Source organism: Cinclus cinclus, unplaced genomic scaffold (genome assembly GCF_963662255.1).
Source record: "Cinclus cinclus unplaced genomic scaffold, bCinCin1.1 SCAFFOLD_32, whole genome shotgun sequence".
NCBI classification, from domain to species: domain Eukaryota; kingdom Metazoa; phylum Chordata; class Aves; order Passeriformes; family Cinclidae; genus Cinclus; species Cinclus cinclus.
Genome location: NW_026912098.1, coordinates 2,075,352 through 2,098,247, shown reverse-complemented (window position 1 = coordinate 2,098,247; position 22,896 = coordinate 2,075,352). Strand labels below are relative to the sequence as shown.

The 22,896-nt window shown below is 51.3% G+C and overlaps 2 protein-coding genes across 2 annotated transcripts; one reads left to right on the top strand and one right to left on the bottom strand.

Annotated features, from left to right (window-relative positions):
* The first annotated feature begins 394 nt into the window (after nucleotides 1–394).
* Nucleotides 395–1,712, top strand: LOC134057392 (olfactory receptor 14J1-like). The gene has a single exon (XM_062514380.1). The coding sequence runs from the start codon at nucleotides 780–782 to the stop codon at nucleotides 1,710–1,712; it is 933 nt and encodes a 310-aa protein (XP_062370364.1). The 5' UTR covers nucleotides 395–779.
* A 3,021-nt stretch (nucleotides 1,713–4,733) lies between these two features.
* On the bottom strand, nucleotides 4,734–17,640 carry LOC134057300 (olfactory receptor 14J1-like; the record flags this gene model as incomplete). Its single annotated transcript, XM_062514292.1, has 4 exons — nucleotides 4,734–4,821; nucleotides 4,922–5,038; nucleotides 6,761–6,888; nucleotides 17,179–17,640. Coding segments are annotated over 4 exons (795 nt in total), but the record flags the coding sequence as incomplete, so codon positions are not given.
* Between the last annotated feature and the right edge of the window lie 5,256 nt (nucleotides 17,641–22,896).

Here is a 22,896-nt window from a genome sequence, read left to right as displayed (position 1 = left end):
CTCTCCTCAAGGCAAGGCAAAGGGGCTGTCAGGTGTGTCTGTGTCCCTGAGACTCCTGCACTGTCCCACTGGGCATCAGCAGATGTGCCTCAGATCTGCCTCACAAAGTGCCTCCTCCTCAGCCTGCTCTGCCTACAGACAGCAGCAGCAGCACCTTGGCTTGCAGCATCTCAGTTTGTCTGAGCTGCCCTTCAGGCCCTGCTGCCAGGGAGATGCCCCTGGGCAGTGCCCTGTGCTGGGAGGGGTCTGCAGGGCAGAGCTGAGCCCCCAGGGCTGGGCTGGGCTCTGGCAGCACTGGCAGGGACAAGCCTTGGAAACAGAGAAACAGCTCCCATAATAGGCACTACTCCAGGCAGCAGAGAGCCAGAGCAACTCTGGGTATCTCTTTCTCTGTCCATCTGCACAGAGGGGAAAAAAAAAAAAAAAAGAGTTTAGGGAAAATTATTTTGGAATTGGAGGCTTTAAAAAGGCTACTTCTTTTTTCAAGGATGCATTAAGTGCAATCACCCAGAAACAGAGGAAGCTGTAAGGAGCAAAAGGCACAGGGAGTTCTGTTTGCCATCTGTGCTCCTCAGTGTCCAGGCTGATAGCACTGCTAAAGATGAGGCAGTAAATAAGCAGCAACAGTCCCCAAGTTCAAAAAGTTAAGCAAAGTTTCTCCATAGGAAGAACAGTATTTTAGGGGGATTCAAAAAGAAATAGCATAGGACTGAGTCAGAGAAATTGACACCAACTTGTCAATGTCTATTTGAACAGTCCACAATGCCCAGAGTGCAGAAATGTCCAACAGCAGCTCCATCAGGCACTTCCTCCTGCTGGCATTGGCAGACACGCGGCAGCTGCAGCTCCTGCACTTCTGCCTCTTCCTGGGCATCTCCCTGGCTGCCCTCCTGGCCAACGGCCTCATCATCAGCGCCGTAGCCTGCGGCCACCACCTGCACACCCCCATGTTCTTCTTCCTGCTCAACCTGGCCCTCACTGACCTGGGCTCCATCTGCACCACTGTCCCCAAAGCCATGCACAATTCCCTCTGGCACACCAACAACATCTCCTACTCTGCATGTGCTGCTCAGGTGTTTTTCTTTGTGTTCTTCCTCTCAGCAGAGTTGTCCCTCCTGACCATCATGTGCTACGACCGCTACGTGTCCATCTGCAAACCCCTGCACTACGGGACCCTCCTGGGCAGCAGAGCTTGTGCCCACATGGCAGCAGCTGCCTGGGCCAGTGCCTTTCTCTATTCCCTGCTGCACACAGCCAATACATTTTCCCTGCCCCTGTGCCATGGCAATGCCCTGGGCCAGTTCTTCTGTGAAATCCCCCAGATCCTCAAACTCTCCTGCTCCAAATCCTACCTCAGGGAACTTGGGATAATTGTGCTAAGTGCATTTCTGTATTTTAGTTGTTTTGTGTTCATTGTTTTCTCCTATGTGCAGATCTTCAGGGCTGTGCTGAGGATCCCCTCTGAGCAGGGACGGAACAAAGCCTTTTCCACCTGCCTCCCTCACCCTGCCGTGGCCTCTCTTTTCCTCAGCACTGGGTTTTTTGCCTACTTCAAGTCCCCTTCCATTTCCTCCCCAACCCTGGACCTGGCACTGTCAGTTCTGTACTCAGTGGTGCCTCCAGCCCTGAACCCCTTCATCTACAGCTTGAGGAACCAGGAGCTCAAAGCTGCAGTGTGGAGATTGCTGGCACGAGGATTTCATAAACATTGAACGGGGGGGCCAATTTTCTCAAATCACTCGTAATAAAAGTAATTTTGAATACTTCTTGTTAGTTTGGTTGTGGAATTTTCTTCCTTTGTTTTTTTATATTGTCCACAAAGGAAATTTGTAGATTGTGCAGGTTATAATTTTGTTTCTCTCCACCTTCATAGTGGCCACAGAGTGTGTCAGTGAGTAGCTGTGCTCTAAGTGTCTCTAATGAACAAAAGGATCTCTCTAGCAGCAAAGTTTCCTCCATAGATGCCCATTTTGTTCCCTTCCCTGGAGCTGCAGCAGCAATGTCTGTGTGCAGAGCTGGGGCAGATCAGTGCTGGCACAGCAGCTGTGCCCAGCAGCAGCAGCAGCAGCACTTGGTGTTGCCAGTGCTGCTCCCGTGCCACTGCCCCGCTGCCCTCCTGCCCCTGGTGTTGCTGCAGGGCCTGAGTGCTCTCGGGGCCGGGCACAGCCCTGGGGGTGGCAGTGCCAGGGCTGCAGCAGGGACAGGCCATGGGCACTGCTGGGGCAGCGCTGACACCTCAGGGCAGGGCCTGGGGGCTGGAGGCTCCTTGCCCAGGCTCTCTCCAGAACACCTGGCCAGGCCAACGCTGAGCACAGAAAAGCCCCGGGAGCAGCCCCAGGCTGGCCGTGGGCAGGCTGGGCCCAAACAGCATGGCTGGTGCTCTGCAAGGTCCCTGCAAGGGGAGAGCCTGGCAAGGAGCAGCAGAGCAGGGGCTGATCCATCCCCAGTGCGCTGGACACCCCAGGGCAGCGTCCCAGAGCGTCCTCGTGCACCTGCCAACAACATCCCCCCTCTGCAGCCCTGGCCTCTCCCCCAGCTCACACAGGTGCCCCATCCTTGCAGGCACACACACGGCAGCACTGCCTCAGGAGCCCCTGTTTGCATTGCACAGAGCAGGCGTCAGCACCGCCATGGTGCTGCTGTGGGCAGAGGGACCTGAGGGAGCACAAATGCCATCAGCCCCTGGGGCCAGCAAGGGCTGCGGGACCAGAGGGAAACCACTCAGGTTTGTCGTGGCCTCTGAAGTCAGACAGAAAGTTTGTTCCCATGAGCTGTGACTTTCCTGTCCCACTGCAGGCATTGCTGCTCAGAGCCAGGGCTACCGGGCAGCCACCCCCACACTGCTCTGAGCATTTCCTTTGCTTCATCTTTGCTTTCTTTACTCTTTCCTGATCCAGATTTCTTCCTGTTGCGCTTCCCTGTAACCTCCCCTGCAAACCACCCATCCCTTTCCTCTCTGTCCCCACTCCCCATTTCACTTCCTGAGCTGGCACCATGGGAATGTCCCTTGGGGTGCAGGATCATCCTCCAAGTGGTCCAGGAATGGTCTGCAGGGTCTTGCAGTGTCTGGTGCCGCTCCCTTGCCAGAGGCACCACAGGCCAGGGGGGCACATCTGGGCTGGTGTGTCTGGCTGTGGGGCTCCCTGTTGTGGGCAATGAGGAGGGGCTGGAGAGGCTCTGCAGGACTGACAGGATGGACTTTGGGGGCTGTGAGGAGGAGCTGAGGGACCTGGGCTGCTGCACCTTCTGAGGAGGAGGCCCAGGGCTCATCCTGAACTGCTCAAGGGGTGGTTTCAGAGAATCACAGAACGAGGAAGGCTGGAAAAGGCCTTGGAGATCATCAAGTCCAACCTGTGCCCTGACACTGCCTTGTCTCCCTGAGCTTCCTTTTGTCCAGGATAAACAATCCCAGTTCTCCCAGCCCCTCCTCACAGGACTTGTATTCTAGACCCCTCACCAGCCTTGTTGCTCTTCTCTGGACACAATCCAGCCCCTCCATGTCCTTCCTAAATTGGGGGGCCCAGAACTGGACACAGCACTCAAGGTGCTGTGCAGAGCACAGGGGAAGAATCACTGCCCTGCTCCTGCTGGCCACACCATTCCTGATCCAGGCCCAGGTGCCAATGGCCTTCTTGGCCACCTGGGCACACTGCTGGCTCATGCCCAGCCTGCTGTCCATCACTGCCCCCAGGTCACTTTCTGCCTGGACCATTTCCAACCACTCTGTCCCCAGCCTGTAGCACTGCAGAGGTTGTTGTGGTCAAAGCGCAGGTCCCCATTCTTGGTCTCGTTAAATGTCACCTTGTTGGATTTGGGCCCTGGATCCAGCCTGTCCAGGTCCCTGTGCAGAGCCCTCCTACTCTCTTGCATATGAACACTGCCAGAAAAACTTGGTGCCACCGCAGTTCTATGAGTCCCTGAAGTCTCACAATTGTCTCCATGATTCCATGAGTCCTCCCAGTGTCACAATGGCCTCTTGGTCTCAAGAGGCACCAATGTCATACATGTTTCCTTCATTCTAAGAGTCCCTGTCGAGCAGACCTGGCCCCTTGGTTCCATGGGGCACTACAGTGTCACAATGGCCCCATCATTACACGAGGCCCTGCTCTGTCACAATGCTCTGCATGGTTCCACAAGGCCCTGCAGTGTCACAGTGACCTCTGTGGTTCCACGAGGACCCAGACTGTCACCATGGACTCCTTGATTCCATTTATCCCCACAGTGTCACAATGGCCCCTTGGCTCTATGGTGCCATGTCGTACACAGTGTCACTCCGGTCCTCTCAGTTCCACCAGGCCCCGCAGTGTCACAGTGGCCCCTTGCTTCCCCAGGGCCCTGCAGTGTCACAATCATCCCAGAATCACCAGGGCTGGAAAAGACCTTAGAGAGCATCAAGTCCAACCTGTGACCCAACACCACCTTGTCACCCAGACCATGGCACTCAGTGCCACATCCAGTCTTTCCTGAAACTCTTCTAGGAATGGTGACGCACCTACCTCTCCACAGCCCATTCCAATGACCTTCCAATCACCAATGTTGTGAAGAATATTTACTAATGTCCAGCTTAAATCTCCCTTAGTGCAGCTTTAAGGCTGCATCTTCTTCTCATGTCTTTGCTCCCTGGGAGAAGAGCCTGACCCCCACCTGGCTGCTCCCTTCTGTCAGGGATTTGTAGAGAGTGATGAGGTCTCCCTTGAGCCTCTTCTTCTCCAGGATAAACATCCTCAGCTCCATCAGCCACTCCTAAGAGGAGCTGTGTTCAAGACCCCGCACCAGCCTTGTCGCCTTCTCTGGACACACTCCAGCTCCTCCATGTCCTCCCTAAATTGGGGGGCCCAGAACTGGACACAGCACTCAGGGTACTGCCTAAGCAATGCCAAACAAAGGGGAAGGATTACTGCCCTGCTCCTGCTGGCCACACCATTCCTGATCCATAGCAATCACTGGAGCTGGATGACGGAAATGGTAGGAAGGGTGTGGGGACAAAGCGTGACTGATTGTCAGCCATGAAGGGTCTTGATTTTCATATCTCTTCAGACTGCACTAGACGGTTCTGGGGGTCAATATTAATTGGACATTGCTGATGTCAACCTAGAAACAGGAAAAGTAAACCTAACAGGACAAAATACTTCTCTCTGCATTGTTGTCAATATGGTATATTCTCTTGGAATACAGTTCTGAAATGCATCTAATTAATAACAGAGGATTTGATAACTTCACTTATTCCCACTTATTCACTTATACTTTTTTTCTTTATTTGTTTTGAACAAATGTTTATGAACTTTTGTGTCTGAAGTTCTGAACTCCATAAAGAAGAGGCTTCTGGAGTAGTAAAATTCTTCAGCAACCTCTAAATCATTGAGGATCCATCCTCATCAGAGCAGGAATGAGCAGAAATGAGCCCAGCTTTGTGGCTGCCCCAGCTTTGGGATGGGCCCTGGGCCTGGAGCAGGAGCAGCTCTGGAGGACCCCAAGGCCAGGGCTGTTGTGCTGGCCTGGGCAGATGGGATGGCAGGAGGGGCTGCAGAGCTCTCAGGAGCTCAGGGAGAGGGCAGCAGGGCACACAGGGAGCCTCCTTTGGCCTTGGCCAAGCACCTTCCCCCATGGCCGGGGCTCAGTCCTCTCTGGGCTGCACTTGCTCACCCAATGGTGATGGCAGCAGCTCGGGCACTCGCAGTGTGGTCAAACCCACACACGATACAGGGGATGCCAATAGCAGTGCTGTGGGAGCTCCGCTGTCAATGCAGCAGGGTGGCAAGGAAAGGATAGGGGTCCTGGATATCAACCATCCCTCCCTCGGCTTCCTGCACTTCCTGCCTCTCCTCCCATGCTGCGTTCCCGAGGGTGCACTCACTCTCCTTGCTGCTTCCCTGGTGGGTGGTGCCCACGGCATCTCTGCTGGGCTCTCATGGCTGTGTCCAGTGCATGGCTCTGAGCCCCTTCTCTTTCTCCTGGGGAAAATCACGTTCCCATATCTCCAGCCGCTTCTTCTTTTTATAAGAGTCTTCTATTTTCAAGGATCCCCAGCAGGTTTTTCCATTCACAAGGTCCAGACTTCCACAGATCTCAGCTGCTGGCAACTCTTCCTGGTCACCTTCCCCTGCTGGGGTTCCATCTCCACCGCTGTCCCCATGGTCGGGTTATTGCTGATCACTCATGGCAGTGGAGACAGAAGGGATGACACAAAACTTCATGTTCATGTGACAGTAATTACTAACATTTCAGTTATAAAATTACAGTCAGGATTAATTATAACTGTAAGGCCTCAAGGCCAGCTGTTAGCCACTACACACAGCCACTGAGCAAAGCCACTGACCAGCCCCAATCACCACTCCTCACAGCTCACTGACCACCTCCACTGACCACACCAACAACTGACCACACTGCACTGGCCACCCCATTTACCACACCCACTGACCACCCTCTCACTGCCCAAAGCCACTCACGACCCCCCAGCAACCAACTGACCACACCCAATGACTACCCAAATGATCACACCCAAATGACCACACCCAAATGACCACACCAGTGACCACAGCCCACACCAGTGACCACACCCAGAGACCTTCCAACTGCCCACACCCACTGCCCACACACAGTGATCACACCCACTGACCACAGCCCAAAGGACTCCCAGCTGACCATACCCCAGCTAACAACCCCCAACCATAACCACTGACCACACCCCAATGACCCCTAAACTGACCATACCCCTACTGAACAGCTCCATTGTCCTTAACCAGTGACCACAGCCACTGACCACACCCATATCAGGAAACCAATGTCCACACTCACTGACCACACCCCAATGACCACATTCACTGACCACTCCCCCTTGACCAAACCCCACTGGCCACACCCCTTGACCACACCCAAAAGACCTCCCAACTGATGATACACCCAGGGACCACACCCACAACCCACATCCACTCCCCACACCCACTGACCAAACCCCAATGACCAACCCAATGACCACCCCCTCTGACCACTCCACACTGACCATGTCCAATGACCACACCCACTGACCATAACCACTGACCACACCCAGTGAACACACCTATTGCCAAGACACCAATGCCCCCACCCCACTGACCACACTCACTGACCACAGCCCACCAAATTCTGCCATGGACCACCCCCACTACCCACATCTACTGACCACATCCAACTGACCACAACCACAGTCCACACCTACTGACCACAGAAACTGACCACACCCCAATGACCCCCAAACTGACCATACCCCCACTGACCACCTGCACTGACCAGAATCACTGACACCCACACTGACCACACTCACTGACTCCATCCATACCAAAAAAACAGTGCCCATATCCTAATGACCAGCGCAACTGGCTGCACCCACTGACCTCCCCCAATGACCACATCCACTGCCCACACAGACTGCACCAAGAGACAACCCCTCACTGACCACATCCCAATGACCACACCCACTGACCACACCCCACTGACCACACCTGCAGCCTTGTGAAGCCATATGTTCAGTGACTGAATTGTCTGTAAAGGCATCTTCCTTATCAGTCACCATGGACTCCTGAGTTCTGTGAGGAGACACGTTCCCACACTGTCACAATGGCCCCTTGGTTCCATGAGGATCCATAGTGTCTCCATGGTGTCCTTGGATCTGCTGCTGTCCTTGTCACAACTGACCCATGGTTCCATGAGGTTCTGCAGTGTCACCATGGTCACTGTCAGAGGCTGGATGAGATCCATGTCCTGAGAGACCTCGGGATGAGCTGTCAGTCAGTCCCACAGTGGGCTGGTGCTGACCCAGGCTCTCATTGCCCGAGCCATCCCAAGTCCCACCTGGGGGGAGGCCCACAAAGGGCCAGGGGCTGAGAACACAGAGCAGGAGCTCAGCCCATGGTGCGTACCCTGCCTTCTCCTGGGGTCTGTGTCTCACCCACACTGGAACCCTAGGAGTTGGTAGCCATGTGTGTGTGTCTTTCTAGAGAGCTTCTGTCCTTCGGTCTCTCTCTCTTTCTTCTCCTTCTAATGTCCTTTATATAGAACAGTTTAGGGTACCTCAACAATTTAAATGTTTAAAGGTTTCTAAGTTTAAATGGCCAAAGTTAAAGAAGTTCCTGCCATGATAAGAGTTTTATGTTGAATTGGATTTGATATTAAATCATTTCCCAGAATTCCTTGATTTTCTATACTTTGCCACTAAAAGTTTTGTGCCACTTTGACCTCTTGAGAATATCTGGCTGGGGTTTCTCCTGTGCACCAAACTCAAGTAAAGGAACCTTTGGTTACCCATATCATTTCATTGTTCTGGGGTGTTACAGCCCTGCAGGCTCACCATGGCCTCTTGTTTCCATGAGGCCCCACAGTGTCACCCTGTGCCTTGGTTCCATGAGCATGTGGAGTGTCCCACAGGCTGATGCCATTTGTCCTTGCTGCCCCTGCCATCCCACTGCCCCAGCAACAGCCCCGAGCCACCCGTGAGGGACAGGCCCTGCTGTCCCAGGCCTGGGCTCAGCCTTGGCCTTTCTGCTTCCTCCAGCCAGCCCAGGCCTTGCTCAGCATTGCAGTTCCCTGCTCACAGCCTTTGGCTCCTGCAATCCTGCCCTCAAGGATCTGCTCTCCCCAGGCCCTGGGGAGCCTTGGGCACTCCCTGCCCTCACTCATGGCGGCCACTGATGCTCCAAGGCACTTGCAGTTTTGCTGCTGACTCCTGCAGCAGCTTCTTCAACCTTCTCTCAGTGCCTCAGGCTCCTGCCATCAGCCCCAAATCCCCAAATCTGGGCATCATTAAAATACACAAAGGCCTTGGGAGCTCTTTGTCTTCCTTCCATTGTCCTCAAGTCTCCAGGGCTTGTGCAGCTGCTTGCAGTCACTTTGGAGTTCTGTTAAGGAGGGAGATTTCAAAGTGCACCTCATGATTTTTGGTTTTAATCCAGGGCATATTATTATTATTTTTCAGCTCATTGCAGAGGAGATAGAAAAATGATAGATCACTCCCCAGGTGATGTTGATGCTGAATGTCTCCTTAGGAGATCTGGGCACAGAGCAGAATGATCCCTTTCAGGGCTGAACCTGTTTGAACAACCTGCTCCTCACCCCCACCCTCACCGTGTCTGACATTGCCCACCTGAGACTGACATCCTGAAAAATAAAAAAAAAATCCCTATAAATGTATTCTTATAATTACAATTAAAGTAAACAATAAAATTATAAATATATTTTCCTTATAAAAGGAAATATTAGCAGTTTTTCATTTAATAAATGAAAAATAATTAAATTTACTAAAGAAATTTATTTTTCTATTTATAAAAAGAAACATTATTTTTAATTATCTAATTTTAGTTTTTATATTAAAATCTATCAATTTTTTAGAAACCAGAGAAGTTACTAGTCATTGGTTCGAAGCAACACAAATCCTTTAAATTATTGGCTGTTCATTTCTCCTTCTTTATGCTAGTGTTTTTAGCAGTCCTTTTGTAATCCTTTTTATGCCAGTTTGGGATCTATGGAAACTTTTTTGGGGCACATTTGGGGATGATTTGTGTCTGGGGAGGGAATTTAGATAGAACTTGAGGGTCTGCAGGACACTTCAGGGAGCAGGGTGGGCACTGGGCAGGGCACTGAGGGATTCTGACGGACACCTCGGCGTCCGGGGCAGCTCTTGGGGGTCCAGGGGGAAAAACTTGGAGGTCAGGGAGGGGAATGTGGAGCCCTTCGGGGTCCGGGCGGGCACTTGGGGGGCTCGAACGGGGCTCTCTGGGGCGCGGGGCATGATGGGAGTTGTAGGCGCGGGTAGAATACTGTTCAATGGAGCCGCGGAGCATCACGGGAGTTGAAGGCGCAGCTGCAATGTCTCTCTGTCGGGCGCGGTGCATGACGGGAGCTGTAGTCCCGGAAGTGTCTGGGACGGGGCATTTGGGGTCCGGGAAGGCTCCTGGGGGACACTTTTGAGTCCGAGCTGTGACTTGACGTGCTCAGGGGGGAACGTGTACGGTTCGGGAGCATTTGGGGGGAGCTTGGGGAGGTCCAACGGGGCCCTTTAGGGCGAGGAACACGGCGGGTGTTTTAAACGTGCAACTGCGTTATATGGGGCTATGGGGCCGCGGGAGGTGACAGGAGATTAATTCCCAGAAGTGGTTGTAACGGGAATCTGTGGCGCTGGGAGCAATCAGGGAATCTGGAGCCGCTTTTGGGGGATCCTGAGAGGATGGTGAGGGGGCACTTCGGGATCCTGGAGAGTGTGGGGGACTATTATGGTACATGGGGGGAGGGGGCAGATAGCGGAGTTCTGTGGAGCGCGGGGCATGATGGACGTTGTAGTCCCAGCTCCAATGGGGCTCTATCGGGCCGCGGTGCATGATGGGTGTTAGAGGCGAAAAGGAAAAGATGGCGCCGTCACAGGCCCCGCCCCCATTCCCCGATTCCCGGCGCTGATTGGCTGCGGGCAGTGATGGGCGGGGGCGGGAGCAGCCCATTGAACCCCTCCAGTCCCTCCCAGTACAGCCCAGTTCATCCCCAGTACAGTTCAATACAACCCCAGCACCTCTCCAGGCCCTCCCAATACACCTGAGTTCATTTGTATTCTCTTCCAGTACTCCCCAGTGTCATCCATAGTACGCCCCAGTGTCCCCCGTCATCCCCACACTGTTCAGAGTGTCTCCAGTTTGTCCCAGTATACCCCATTATCACTCAAAGTATTCATAAATTGCTCCAGTATTGCCCAGTGTCAGTCCCAGTATGTCCCAGTATGTCCCAGTGTGTTTCTGTGAACCCCCACAGTCCATCCCAGTCCACCCAGATCCCCCTCAGCATTCCCAGTGTTCCCCAGTATGTCCCAGTCCTCCCCACTGTTTCCAAAGAAAATTGAACTTCTCATGGTTTCCATGGCACTCAAACCCAGCAGTGGGGTCAGTGCAGTGTCCATGGCCACAGCCCCTGGCAGTGCCCAATGCAGGTTGGGATGATGATCCACCCTCACAGCTGGCCCAGGGCAGCTCTGCAGTGGTTTTGGTGGCACCTTGGGCTGGCACACACCTGAGAAGTGTGTCTGTTTGCAGTGGGGAAACTAGGAGTTTCATAAGTAGAGTTGAAACTTTCCTCATGAACTGCAGCAGACCAGTGGGGAATCAAGGCAGAGCTGTGGTTTGTTAGGAAACCTCTCAAGAACTCCAAGCCGGAATCGAAGTCCAAAGTTTCTTTCACTTTTAATGGGTCCCACTGAGGGACACAACTGAGAAAGTGTGCCCAGGTTGCAGTCAGAGCAGGAAATTGGAGGCAGTGATGACAGGAGGGGACAAAGAGAAGCCAAGTCTTGGTGGCCTGGGGCACAGCAGGGTCTGTGCCACCAAGGGCTGTGAGCAGACACCTTGTCCTGAGCCCCTAGGGCCTCCTGGCACAGCCCCAGCAAGGTTGGGCACTGTCAGCCCTTGTCATGTCCTCAGCATCCCCCCACATGCCAGTGGCCTCAGGGATCTGCTGGGACCAGTCCCTGGGGAGCCTTGGTCAGGAATGGCCCTGGGGGCTCCTTCATGCTCCCAGGGACTGCAGGTTTTTCCATGGACTTTGGGTTTTACTTTTGCCTTGGAGTCTCTGAGAGCTTTGTGCAATCATGGCCTCCAATTATCTGCTTTAATTAGTCTCTTGAGAGGGCTCCTCAGTAACAGCACTCAGTGGTGCTCATTAATGCTTCAAGGTACTTCCGTTTTTTTAAAGAACTTTCCCTTGTCTTTTCCTCTCTCATTGTTTGAGAGGTTTTTGGGCAATTGTGGCCTCCAGTTGTCTCTTCCAAGGAGTCCAAGAGGATCTTATGTTGGGGATGGACCTCAGTGGATCCCATTAATGCTTTGAGACACTTTGGGTTTTTCTTCTGACTTGGACTCCTGGAAAACTTTGTGCAATCTCCTCTCAGGCCCTGAGGTTCAAGAGCTCAGCACCAAACGCACCACGGGGCTCATTGGGATCAAGCAAGTCCTGACAAACCATTGGTGTCTCAATGCTCTTTTTGCTTCCATGAGGCATTGATCTGTTGCAAAGGACTCTTGGTTCCATGAGGTTCATTGGTGTCTCCAAGGTCTCTCTCCTTGGTTCCAGGAGGTTCATTGGTGTGACCATGGTCTCTCTCCTAGGTTCCAGGAGGTTCATTGGTGTCACCATGGTCTCTCTCCTTGGTTGCATGAGGTTCATTGGTGTCACCATGGTCTCTCTCCATGGTTCCATGAGGTTCATTGGTGTCACCATGGTCTCTCTCCTAGGTTCCAGGAGGTTCATTGGTGTCACCATGGTCTCTCTCCTTGGTTCCATGAGGTTCATTGGTGTCACCATGGGCTCTCTCCCTGGTTCCAGGAGGTTCACTGGTGTCACCATGGTCTCTCTCCTTGGTTCCAGGAGCCATCACAATGTCACAACACCCCCCTGGTTCCATGAGGTTCCTGCAGCAGGACTTCCCCTGTGGCACAGCAGAGCTCATCTGTTCTGTCCATCAGCTGGGCCATCACTCTGGGCATCTTCCCCCTCTCAGCAATTGCTGAGATAACCCAGGCTGGACATCTGTCCTGTGCTGAGTTATCTCTGGTGCCAGGGAGGTGGAATTCCCAGCTGCCCATGAACATCCTGCCTTGAGAGCAGACTGAAGGGAGGGAGATAAGCCTTGAATTTCTCAGTGACACACACTTCACTGTACAAACTATAAAATATACACAAAACTTTCACCATACAAAACTCTTCTGCATAATCCCTGGAAACAGATAGGGCTTCACTCCCAAATCTGGATGAATCTTTGTGTTTCCTTTTCTGGAAGCTGAGTGAAAGGGCTCCATGTGCACTCCCTCATCAGTTCAGTGGTAAGTTACATTGACTCCTGATCTCCGCTATTTCTTCACTAGCTGTAATATAGGTAACTTTATTGTGCACTGGGTTTGTATCTACCTGTACTTCTTTGGTTTGTATCTGTGCAGTAAGTAGTCCATTTAAAGTCTCTTGTCTGTTAATCTTGAGTCCATTCAGTAAATAATTCATTTTATAATAGACCTAAATTTGCATTCTCAAGAACTTGTTAAGCAAAAAGTTGATGTTCAGGTATCCTGAAACAGAGCTACTACCAAAAACTGGAGCATGAGCCAGAACTTGTCTAAGCTTTCACTCAAATCAAAATATATTTCATTTCAAAACAAAAAGAGAGAAGATATTTTTTTCATATTTATTATTTTCATATTTATATACTGATATCAGCAATTTCCAGTTCATATTGATCCCCCAGCACCTCCTCATGCATTCTGAGCAGATATGAACATCCAGTCCCTTTATGGCTGACAATCAATCACACTCTGTCCCTACCCCCACCCCACCATTTCCCTCATCCAAGCCCTGGCACTCAGAGCAGCCCAGTGCAAATCTGAGCTTCCTCCAGTCCAGGCTGTGCCTGCAGCTTTCAGCTCCTTGGCACCAAGTCCCAGCTGCTTTCCTTGGAGAAGGAGCTGCCCCAGACACAGAGGGATGTTCATTTGGGGTCAGCAAACAGAAGCCAAGGCAGGCCCAGCTCCATGGCAAACACAAGTGCAGCCCAAGGAGTGCTGGGCAATGGAGCCACATGCAGGGGTGTCCCCAGGGCTCAGGACTGGGGCCAGGGCAGTTCAATGTGTTCCTTGCTGATGTGGACCAGGCCATGGAGGGCACCCTGAGTCAGTGTCCAGGGGAGCCCAAGCTGGCTGGGAGTGTGGCTGTGCTGCAGGGCAGCAAGCTCTGCACAGGGATCTGGCCAGGCTGGAGCCATGGGCCCAGGACAATTGGATGAGCTTCAGCAAGGCCAAGGGCCGGCTCCTGCCCTGGGCTCACAACCACCCCAAATCCCTGGCTGTGCCCTGCCCCTGATCCCCACAGCCTGTCCTGTTTCCTTCATCCCTGCATTGCCAGGGACTTTGTGGGACAAGGGAGCTCTGCTGTGCCTATGGAGGGAGGTGCAAGAGCCACCAGTGCAGTGGGCACCACAGCTCATCAGGTTTGTGTCCTTTGGGGGTCAGGAACTGCTGAGACTCAGAGGGACAGGAAGGTTTATCTTCATATGCCAACATAAGAAGTGTATCAATGTTATAATTTAATAATCATCAGAATTCTTCCCTCAGCTCTGTGCAATGTCAAACCAGTATCAGATATGTCTGCCATGCACAAGGGATTTCCATTCAGAAACAATTTTAGAAAAAGACATTAGAAAGGGTGATTCTATTACAAATGAAAACACAACTAAGACTGATGTGAAATTATCAGAGAACAAGTGGAGAAGGAAATCTGGGAGCAATGGGAGGGCCATAGAACCATCTGGTCTCGTGAATAGATATCCTTAGACATGGCCATTTAAACAGGAGAGCGGGTAACACCCAAATGGAGAGGGACATGAAATAATAGACAGCACAGAAGTGACACAGGTAGAGGGGAAGGGCAGGATTTCTTCTCCTGTCATCAGTACATATCCAGGAAATTTCTGTTCTCTCCTGGTGGGAAGACATGGATATTTCTTCAAGTACTCAAATGCCCCAGCTAGTGAGATGTGTTCATGCACCTTGCAAGTGTCAGGTTCCCTACACCCCCAGAGGGCTCCTGTCCCATAAAAATCTGCTCTGGCCCATTCCAAAATCGAGCGCAGCATTGTTCCAGGATCATCAAGGTGCTGAGGATGGAAGGGACCTCAGCAAGTCTGCAGCCCAAGCTGTCAGAGACTGGGTCAGACCAAGTGGTTTAAGGCCAGATGTGATCTGAATTTGATTATCCAAAAGAAGAGTGATAGGGCATTATCTGAGAACCTGTCTGAGCCCATGGGAACAAAGGTTTTCCACATGTCCTGTCTGATCTCCCCTCTTTCCCCCTTTCCACCCATTGTCTTTTGTCTCCCCCCAGGCCCCCCGGTGAAGATCCTGGCTCTGTGTTCTCCATCAGCTCCTGGCTGGCACTGCCAGGCTGGGATGAGGAGCCCCTCAGCCTTCCCTGCTCCGGGCTGGACAAGCCCAGCTCCCTCAGCCTCTGCTCACAGCCAAAGGGCTCCAGCCCCACCTTGGAGGCCCTTCCCTCACCCTGCTCCAGCTGCCAGACATCTTTCTTGCCCTGGGCAACCCAAACCAGGCCCCAGTGCCCTGGATAATCCACGTCCTTGATGTCCTGGTCCCACAGCCCTGGGTGCTCCTGCCCTGCCTCGCTGCCAGGGCACACGGCTGCCTCCTGCCCAGCTCCTGCCCACCAGGAGTTTTCTGACAGGGCCTGGTGGATACAGGGAGGGCTGGGGATGTTGTCTACTTGAACTTTAGCCTTGGACACCCCATCCCACAGCATTCCCTGGAAAAGCTGAAGCCTGTGGCTTGGAGCGGTTCACCCCTCCCTGGGCTAAGAACTGGATGGACATCGGGGCCCAGAGAGTGGTGGGGAATGGTGCCACATGCAGCGTGTGTGCAGTGGTGTCCTACAGGGATCAGTGTGGGCCCAGTCCTGTTTAACATCTTTATTGATGATGTGGAGAAGGGAGCACAGTGCACCATCAGCAAATGTGCAGATGGCACCAAGCTGGGTGTGAGTGTGGATGTGCTGGAGGGTAGGAGAGCTCTGCAGAGGGACCTGGACAGGCTGGATCCAGGGCCCAAATCCAACAGGGTGAGGTTTAACAAGACCAAGAGCTGGGTCCTGCACCTTGACCACAAGAACCCCTGCAGTGCTCCAGGCTGGGGACAGAGTGGCTGGAGAGGGGCCAGGCAGAAAGGGACCTGGGGGCAGTGATGGACAGCAGGGTGGACATGAGCCAGCAGTGTGCCCAGGTGGGCAATGGCACCTGGCCTGTGTTATAAGTGAGTTAGAGGAATTGATAGAAATAAATTTGATTAGATTTAGTATGATTTATTGAGTAAGTTATAGTAACTAAAAGAGTGTTGGGTGGTTGGGGAGTTTTTGTTTTATTAACAGTGTATGATTTTTTATTTGATAGTTTTGATTTATTTATTTTTAATTTTTTGTGTCATGTATCTTTTTTGTTGTGTTTTGTGTATGTGTGGTGTGATGTGTTTTTAGAGGTTTTTTTTGTTTTCTAGTCGTTGTGAGGATGAAGGGTTTTTTGTTTGTTTGTTTTGATGAATTTTTATATATTTCTTATGTAATTTTTAGGATTTTTATTTTTTTTTTTTTATTGGATGGTTGTAGTTAGATTTAATGTTTGTAGCTAGGTTTTATGTTTGTAGTTGGATTTTGGGTAATGTATATTTTGTTGGGTTTTTTTGTTAATTAGTTTGGTGAATAAATATTGATTGCATTTTGTTTTATTATTTTTTATTTTGTTTATTGAACTGTTTTAATTTTTCATGATCTAGAATTCGAGTTTTAGTTAAGATTGGGGGTTTTTTGTTGGTTTATATTTAGTTTGGATGAGTATTAAATGGGTAGTTTTTAGGTGGATTTTTATAATAGTAATTATTTTGTTAAGAATATATGCTTTAAATGATAATTTTAAATTAGTACTATTATTAGTTTGGTAAGAGATGTTAAGAGGGTGGTAAGTTATGGGGAATGGTTAAACTATGATTTATATTAATTTTGTTGGGGGTTTCTTGTGATTTGTTTTTTTTAATTTTTTTATTGTCGTTTTGTTATGGTATTTTGTGTAATTTTGGTATGATTTGTATATATATAGGATTTTTTTAAGAGTATTGTAAAGGTTTTTTTTTGTTGTTGTAAAAATATTAATGGATGAGGAATGGTGTGGCCATCAGGAGCCGAGCTGCTGTGCCACCCCTGACCTGCCCCCACCTCTGCACACAGATATTGCTGCTGCAGCTCTAGAGAAGGGAGCAGAAGGACTCTCCAAAGAAATGAGATCTCCAGTAAAAACAGTTTTGGGAGATCCTTTAGTTAATTTAAAGCTACAGAGAACAGAGCCCGTCCTGGACAGAGTCTGGGGCCAGAGCAAAGGTGGAGAGACAAAAAAATATCACATATATGGGCATGATTTTGTGCACAAATTATTAGACTAAAAGGAAAAAACTTTCGGCAATGAAGGAAAAGAAAGAATTCTCAAAAATTATTTATATTACAAGTGACTAGGAGAAAATGGCAACTCACAGAAATTGGCAAAGTTCACAGTTTCTGAAACCTTCCAGTCATCAGTGTCCACAGTGCAGCCTTGAGCTCCTGGTTCCTCAGGCTGTAGATGAGGGGGTTCAGGGCTGGAGGCACCACTGAGTACAGAAATGACAGGGACAGATCCAGGAATGGGGAGGAGATGGAGGGGGGCTTCAGGTAGGCAAAAACCCCAGTGCTAATCAACAGGGAAACTACGGCCAGGTGAGGGAGGCAGGTGGAAAAGGCTTTGTGCCGTCCCTGCTCAGAGGGGATCCTCAGCACAGCCCTGAAGATCTGCACATAGGAGAAAACAATGAACACAAAACAACCAAAGAAAGGAAAAGCACTAACAGCAAGGAGCCCAAGTTCCCTGAGGTAGGAGTGTGAGCAGGAGAGTTTGAGGATCTGGGGGATTTCACAGAAGAACTGGCCCAGGGCATTGCCCTGGCACAGGGGCAGGGAAAATGTATTGGCTGTGTGCAGCAGAGCATTGAGAAAGGCACTGGCCCAGGCAGCTGCTGCCATGTGGGCACAAGCTCTGCTGCCCAGGAGGGTCCCGTAGTGCAGGGGTTTGCAGATGGACACGTAGCGGTCGTAGCTCATGATGGTCAGGAGGGAAAACTCTGTTCCAATGAAGAAGACCAGCAGAAACACCTGAGCAGCACATGCAGAGTAGGAGATGTTGTTGGTGTGCCAGAGGGAATTGTGCATGGCTTTGGGGACAGTGGTGCAGATGGAGCTCAGGTCAGTGAGGGCCAGGTTGAGCAGGAAGAAGAACATGGGGGTGTGCAGGTGGTGGCCGCAGGCTACGGCGCTGATGATGAGGCCGTTGGCCAGGAGGGCAGCCAGGGAGATGCCCAGGAAGAGGCAGAAGTGCAGGAGCTGCAGCTGCCGCGTGTCTGCCAATGCCAGCAGGAGGAAGTGCCTGATGGAGCTGCTGTTGGACATTTGCTGTGTCTTGGCGTGGGGACCTGTAAAAAAAAAATAAAAAGAAATCATGGAATAGTTCAATTTTGGGAGGACTTGATATATCCCAGCCCAGCTTGGTGTCACTTTCCCCCCACTGCCTGCCCAGGGCTCTGCTGCCTGGAGCTCTCCCTGCCAGCTGCTGCTTCCCTGTGCCCAGGGCTGGGCCCTGCCAGTGCTGCCAGAGCCCAGCCCAGCCCTGGGGGCTCAGCTCTGCCCTGCAGACCCCTCCCAGCACAGGGCACTGCCAGGGCCAGCTCTGCCTCTGCAGGCTCTGATGGCAAAATCAGAGCAACCCAGAGGATGCTGGAAAAGTCACACTGAGGGTGCCTGTAAGGGGCCCTGTGCTGATTTCTGTCACTGTCTGGTTTATTCTGACCTGAGAGAAAACCTTTTCATCTTTGTCAACCTCATCTGAAACATGAATATCAATGTGCAGTGTTCCATCTTGGCAACCCTGAGCAGTAGATTATAAAATCAGGATTTTCTCTTTTATGCAGCCCCTGACTTGCTGTGCTCCCTTTATAATTTATTTGGAAATGTTCTGTAGTTAAATGTCGTGCTGGGAGCAGTCCTGATCAATGAACCATCCTCACCGCACAAGGAGAACACTTCCAAGTCTCACCAGCTGTCTCCCTCCACCCAGACCTTGTCCCCCAGTGCTGTCAGCAGCTCCCAGGGCTGGCTGAGAGCTGTCCCTGGCAGGCAGCAGAGTCCCTGCCCAGCACAGCACCCTGGGCTGCAGGACCCTGCACTGCAGGACAGCCCTGGGCACCCCTGGCTGCTCTACAGGAGAGAGAATCAGAGAATGTACTCACAGAGTCTGCAGGCATTGGGATGTTCCAGCTTTAGGAGATCACTGCAGGAGCTGCAGCTGCATTGTCCTGCAGCCAGAGGCTTCCTGTGTCCAGGGCTGGGAGTGATTCTGCCCCAGGCACTTGTGAGCATCTTCCCAGCCCTGACTGATTGAAGCTCTCTGTGCCTCTGTGCTGTGCCCAGGGTGGCTGCAGGCAGTGCCCTCAGCCCTGCTGGGCTGGGAGAAGAGCTGCAAATCAGCAGAAAGGTCTTTTTGAAGCTTTTCATGGTTGCCAAGAGCTGCCTCTGTGCTAGGAGCCCAGCCAAGCTCACTAGCAGAGACACAGCACAAGGACTTTAATGGCCCTCTTGAGGCTTGGATGCTGTTTACATCAGACACAGTCCCCCATACTGTGCTTAAAATCTTCACAAAAACCCAAAGTGATATTCAAACTGCAAAGTTTCTTGAAAGTTTTAATGGATTCCAGTAAGGAACAGAACTGAGAAAATGTCCCCAGGTTCCAGTTAGAGAAGAACACTGGAGGCAGTGATGACAGGAGGGGACAAACAAGGGAAAGGTGTCTGTGATGCTGAGCAAACCTGGATGTGTCTCAGCAATGCCAAGGGCCAAGGGCTGAGCCCCAGCCCCTGGCAAGGCAGATCCTGTCCCTCCCTCCTTGCTCAGGGCTCTTCCCAGGGCACTGGGCTCTGGGGATGTGCAATGCCAAGGGCAGCACCATGGGGCGGCCCCTGCCAGGCTGCTGAGCAGGGACAAGGAGGCAATGAGGCCCCAGCACAGCAAGGCTCACTTGTCCCCTGCTGGCCAAGGGCCCAGGGCCAGCAGCCATGGCCAAAGTGCTGCAGCACTTGGCTCTGGCAGGGCCTTTCAGCTGCTGCCCATCCCTGTGCCCTCTGCAGCCCAGGCTGTCCTACGGTGTCCATGCCCTGCCCCTCTGTCCCTGCAGGCTGTCCTCATCCCCCGGCTGCCCCACCTGGCTGGCCCCTTCCTTTGCTGACAGCTCTGCGTCCTGCCTGCCTCTGCCTGCACACACAAAGCCTTGGGCTGCTCCAGACTCCTTGTGGGGGATCTGCTGCACCACAGCCCTGCCCTGGGAGAGAAATTTCTTTAACCTTGGGTCCAGTCTGGACCATCCTATCTGCTCTTGGCATTAATTCTTTCTTTCTCAGCCTGTTTTCAGCTATGTCTAAAAGATCCTCCATCTATGAAACCTCCCTTGAACCACTCTCTTCTTCTGTCCCCAGTCTCCACTCCACTGAACACAGAGCTGTTTTGTCCTGATACACAAGTCATGTTCTTGCTTCCTCCAAACCCAAACTTCTGAGATTCACAGAATTCACAGAATTCAGCGATTTCACAGATTGACTAGTTTGGAAGAGACCTTCAAGAACATCAAGTCCAACCCATGCCCTAACACCTCAACTTAACTATGGCCCAAATTGCCACATCCAGTCTTTGTTTTAACACATCCATGGATGGTGACTCCACCACCTCACTGGGCAGATCATTCCAGTACTTTTATCACTCTTTCCTTGAAAAACCTTTTTCCTCATATCCAACCCAATTGTTCCCTTTAAACAATTTGACACTGTGTCCTCTCATTCCATTTAGTGCTGCCTACTGATCTCTGGACCATCTCCAAGGTGTTGGCAAATGAAAACATTCTGCTCAAAGTCTGAGGAAATCACCAGAAAACAAGGCAGCCAGACCTGTCTGTCCTGGCTACTTTTGTCTGGGCCCAGTTCTTGGACAAATGCAATTTTGAAGGTGGAATCCCAGATTTGGGCATTGGCAGCTTGGTAAGGAGGGCAGTTCTTTCCCACTGGAAGGAAAGCACTGAGTCCCAGTGTGTGATGGTAGATGGGAGACAGCCCTCAGGAGGCCAAGGCCAGCCAGAGTTGTCTGTCCTGGCAGATTTTGGCTGGGAGCAACCCTTGTATATGAAGAACTTTTTACAATGAGGTCCAATTCCAGCCTTGCGCACCTGCAAAGGTGGATGGCTCTTTTTCATCAAAAGGAAAGCCCAGAGCCCCAGTGTTCCAGGGGCTGATGAGAGGCAGCTCTCAACATGCCAGGATCAGCCAGACCTGCCAGGTGGCCCCCAGGAGGCCAAGGCCAGCCAGAGATCTTCCATGTCCCCTTGGTTCCATGGGACCCCACAGTGTCACAATGGTCTCCATGATTCCATGGGGCCTTGCAATGCCACAATGTTCTCCATGGATCCACGGTGCCCTGCAGGATCACAGTGCCCCTTTGGCTGCACGAGGCCCTGTAATGCAACAATGGCCTCTTGGTTCCACACAGCCCTGCTGCTTCACACCGGCCCCTTGGCACCATGCAGCCCAGCAGTGCCACAGTGATGTCCTTGGTGCCACGGGGTCCCAAAGGTGTCACCACCATCTCCATAGGAAGGAAACAGCTGACCCCCTGTGTTGCAGGGGCAGATGTGGGGCAGTCACCAGAGGCCAAGGACAGCCAGACCTGTTGCTATTTGCAGATTCTGTCTGGGAGTAATCCCCAGATATACGGAATTTTATAGGTGGAATACCAATTTCAGACATGGAAATCTGGAGGAAAAGGACAGTTCTTTTCTGTAGGATGGAAAGCACAGAACACCAGTGTTTCAGGAGCAGATGAAAGGCGGCCACCAGAGACCAAGGGCAGCCAGAGCTCTCTGTTGTGGCAGCTTTCACTTGGGAGCAATCCTTGAATGTACGGAGTTTTGGAGCTGGAATCCCAATTTTGGACATGGGCGTGTGGTCGAGATGGATGTTTTCTTCCATAGGAAAGAAAAGTGCAAAGCCCAGGTGCTTTGGAAGAAGATGAGAGGTGGCCACCCTTAGGCCAAGCCAGCCAGACCTGTCTCTCCTGGCACCTTTCATCTGGGGGATATTCTCGGACACAGGGATTTTCAGAGATTGAATCTAAATTTTGGTTGTGCCTGAATGGAAGAAGAGTTCTTTTCCTTAGGAAATAAAAAATGGAGGCCCAGTGTTTCAAAAGGCAGATGAGAGCCAGCCCTCAGGAAGCCAAGGCCAGCCAGACCTGTCAGTCATGGCAGCTTTTGTCTGGGAGCTGTTCTTGGATATAGGGAATTCTGGAGGTGGATTCCCAAATTTTGGCCATGGGTGCCTGGAGGTGAAAGTTGCTTTTTTCCTGTAGGAAAGGAAGACACATGTAGCTACAAGGTCTTTTAGAGCTAAAGAGTCCAATAGAGAATTAACACCTGTATCATTGATGCTTTTAACCCAATAACTAAATTCCCATGTCCCTTAGGGTGACACTGAATGATCAACCAGAAACTGCTACCTGAAACCCATGAAGAAGGAGGAGGAAGATGGAAGATGAAAACTGAAAGAGACAACACCAAAGATCCTCCATTTTGTCTCATACCTATTGCTGTATTATAAAACCCTCCAATTTCAAACCCATCACCATGGGAAAGCACACACTTCTATTTCACTACACACTCGTCATTTGAACTTCATCACTCCTGTCTAGAAGCCGTCTCCAAGGAAGGCCTCAGGTCAAAAGCAGTGCTCTCCAGTGGGTCAGTGCCTGCCAGCACAGAAACCTCAAAAACCCCAGGTTTCTGGGATCCAAAAGTGCCTCTCTTTTTATTCTCTACAAACTAGGACTACACAATTCACCTAACACATGTTCATTTCCTAACCCTGCTTGTCCCAGCTTTGTATTAAAATTAGCTCCACACCTCTGTGGGACTGAGCACTGCTCCTTGTTGGTCACTCTGGTGGTCGTCTGAGGGTCCTTGGGATGAAGTAAACAGTCTTCCTCTCAGTTGAACTTTTCACCTTGTCTCCTTGTGCATACTCTTTTTAGCCCATTGGTCATCTTCTGGACTTTGATACCAGTTTTCCTGCTTCAGGGCTCTGAAAAACCCCTTTGTCCTGTGGTCCTTGCATCCTGTTTGTGCATTCTAGCTCTTTATCTCATCTTGTAACTTTGTTCTCCTCCTGTTCTTGTACGCACAGTAAATGTTTAGGAATTCCATATGCTTTTGTCAGCCCCCTTTTACTCAAAGC

Bases quoted from the DNA above. Each gene is read 5' to 3' on its own strand.
- LOC134057392 (XM_062514380.1), top strand. From the start codon at position 780: ATGTCCAACAGCAGCTCCATCAGGCACTTCCTCCTGCTGGCATTGGCA.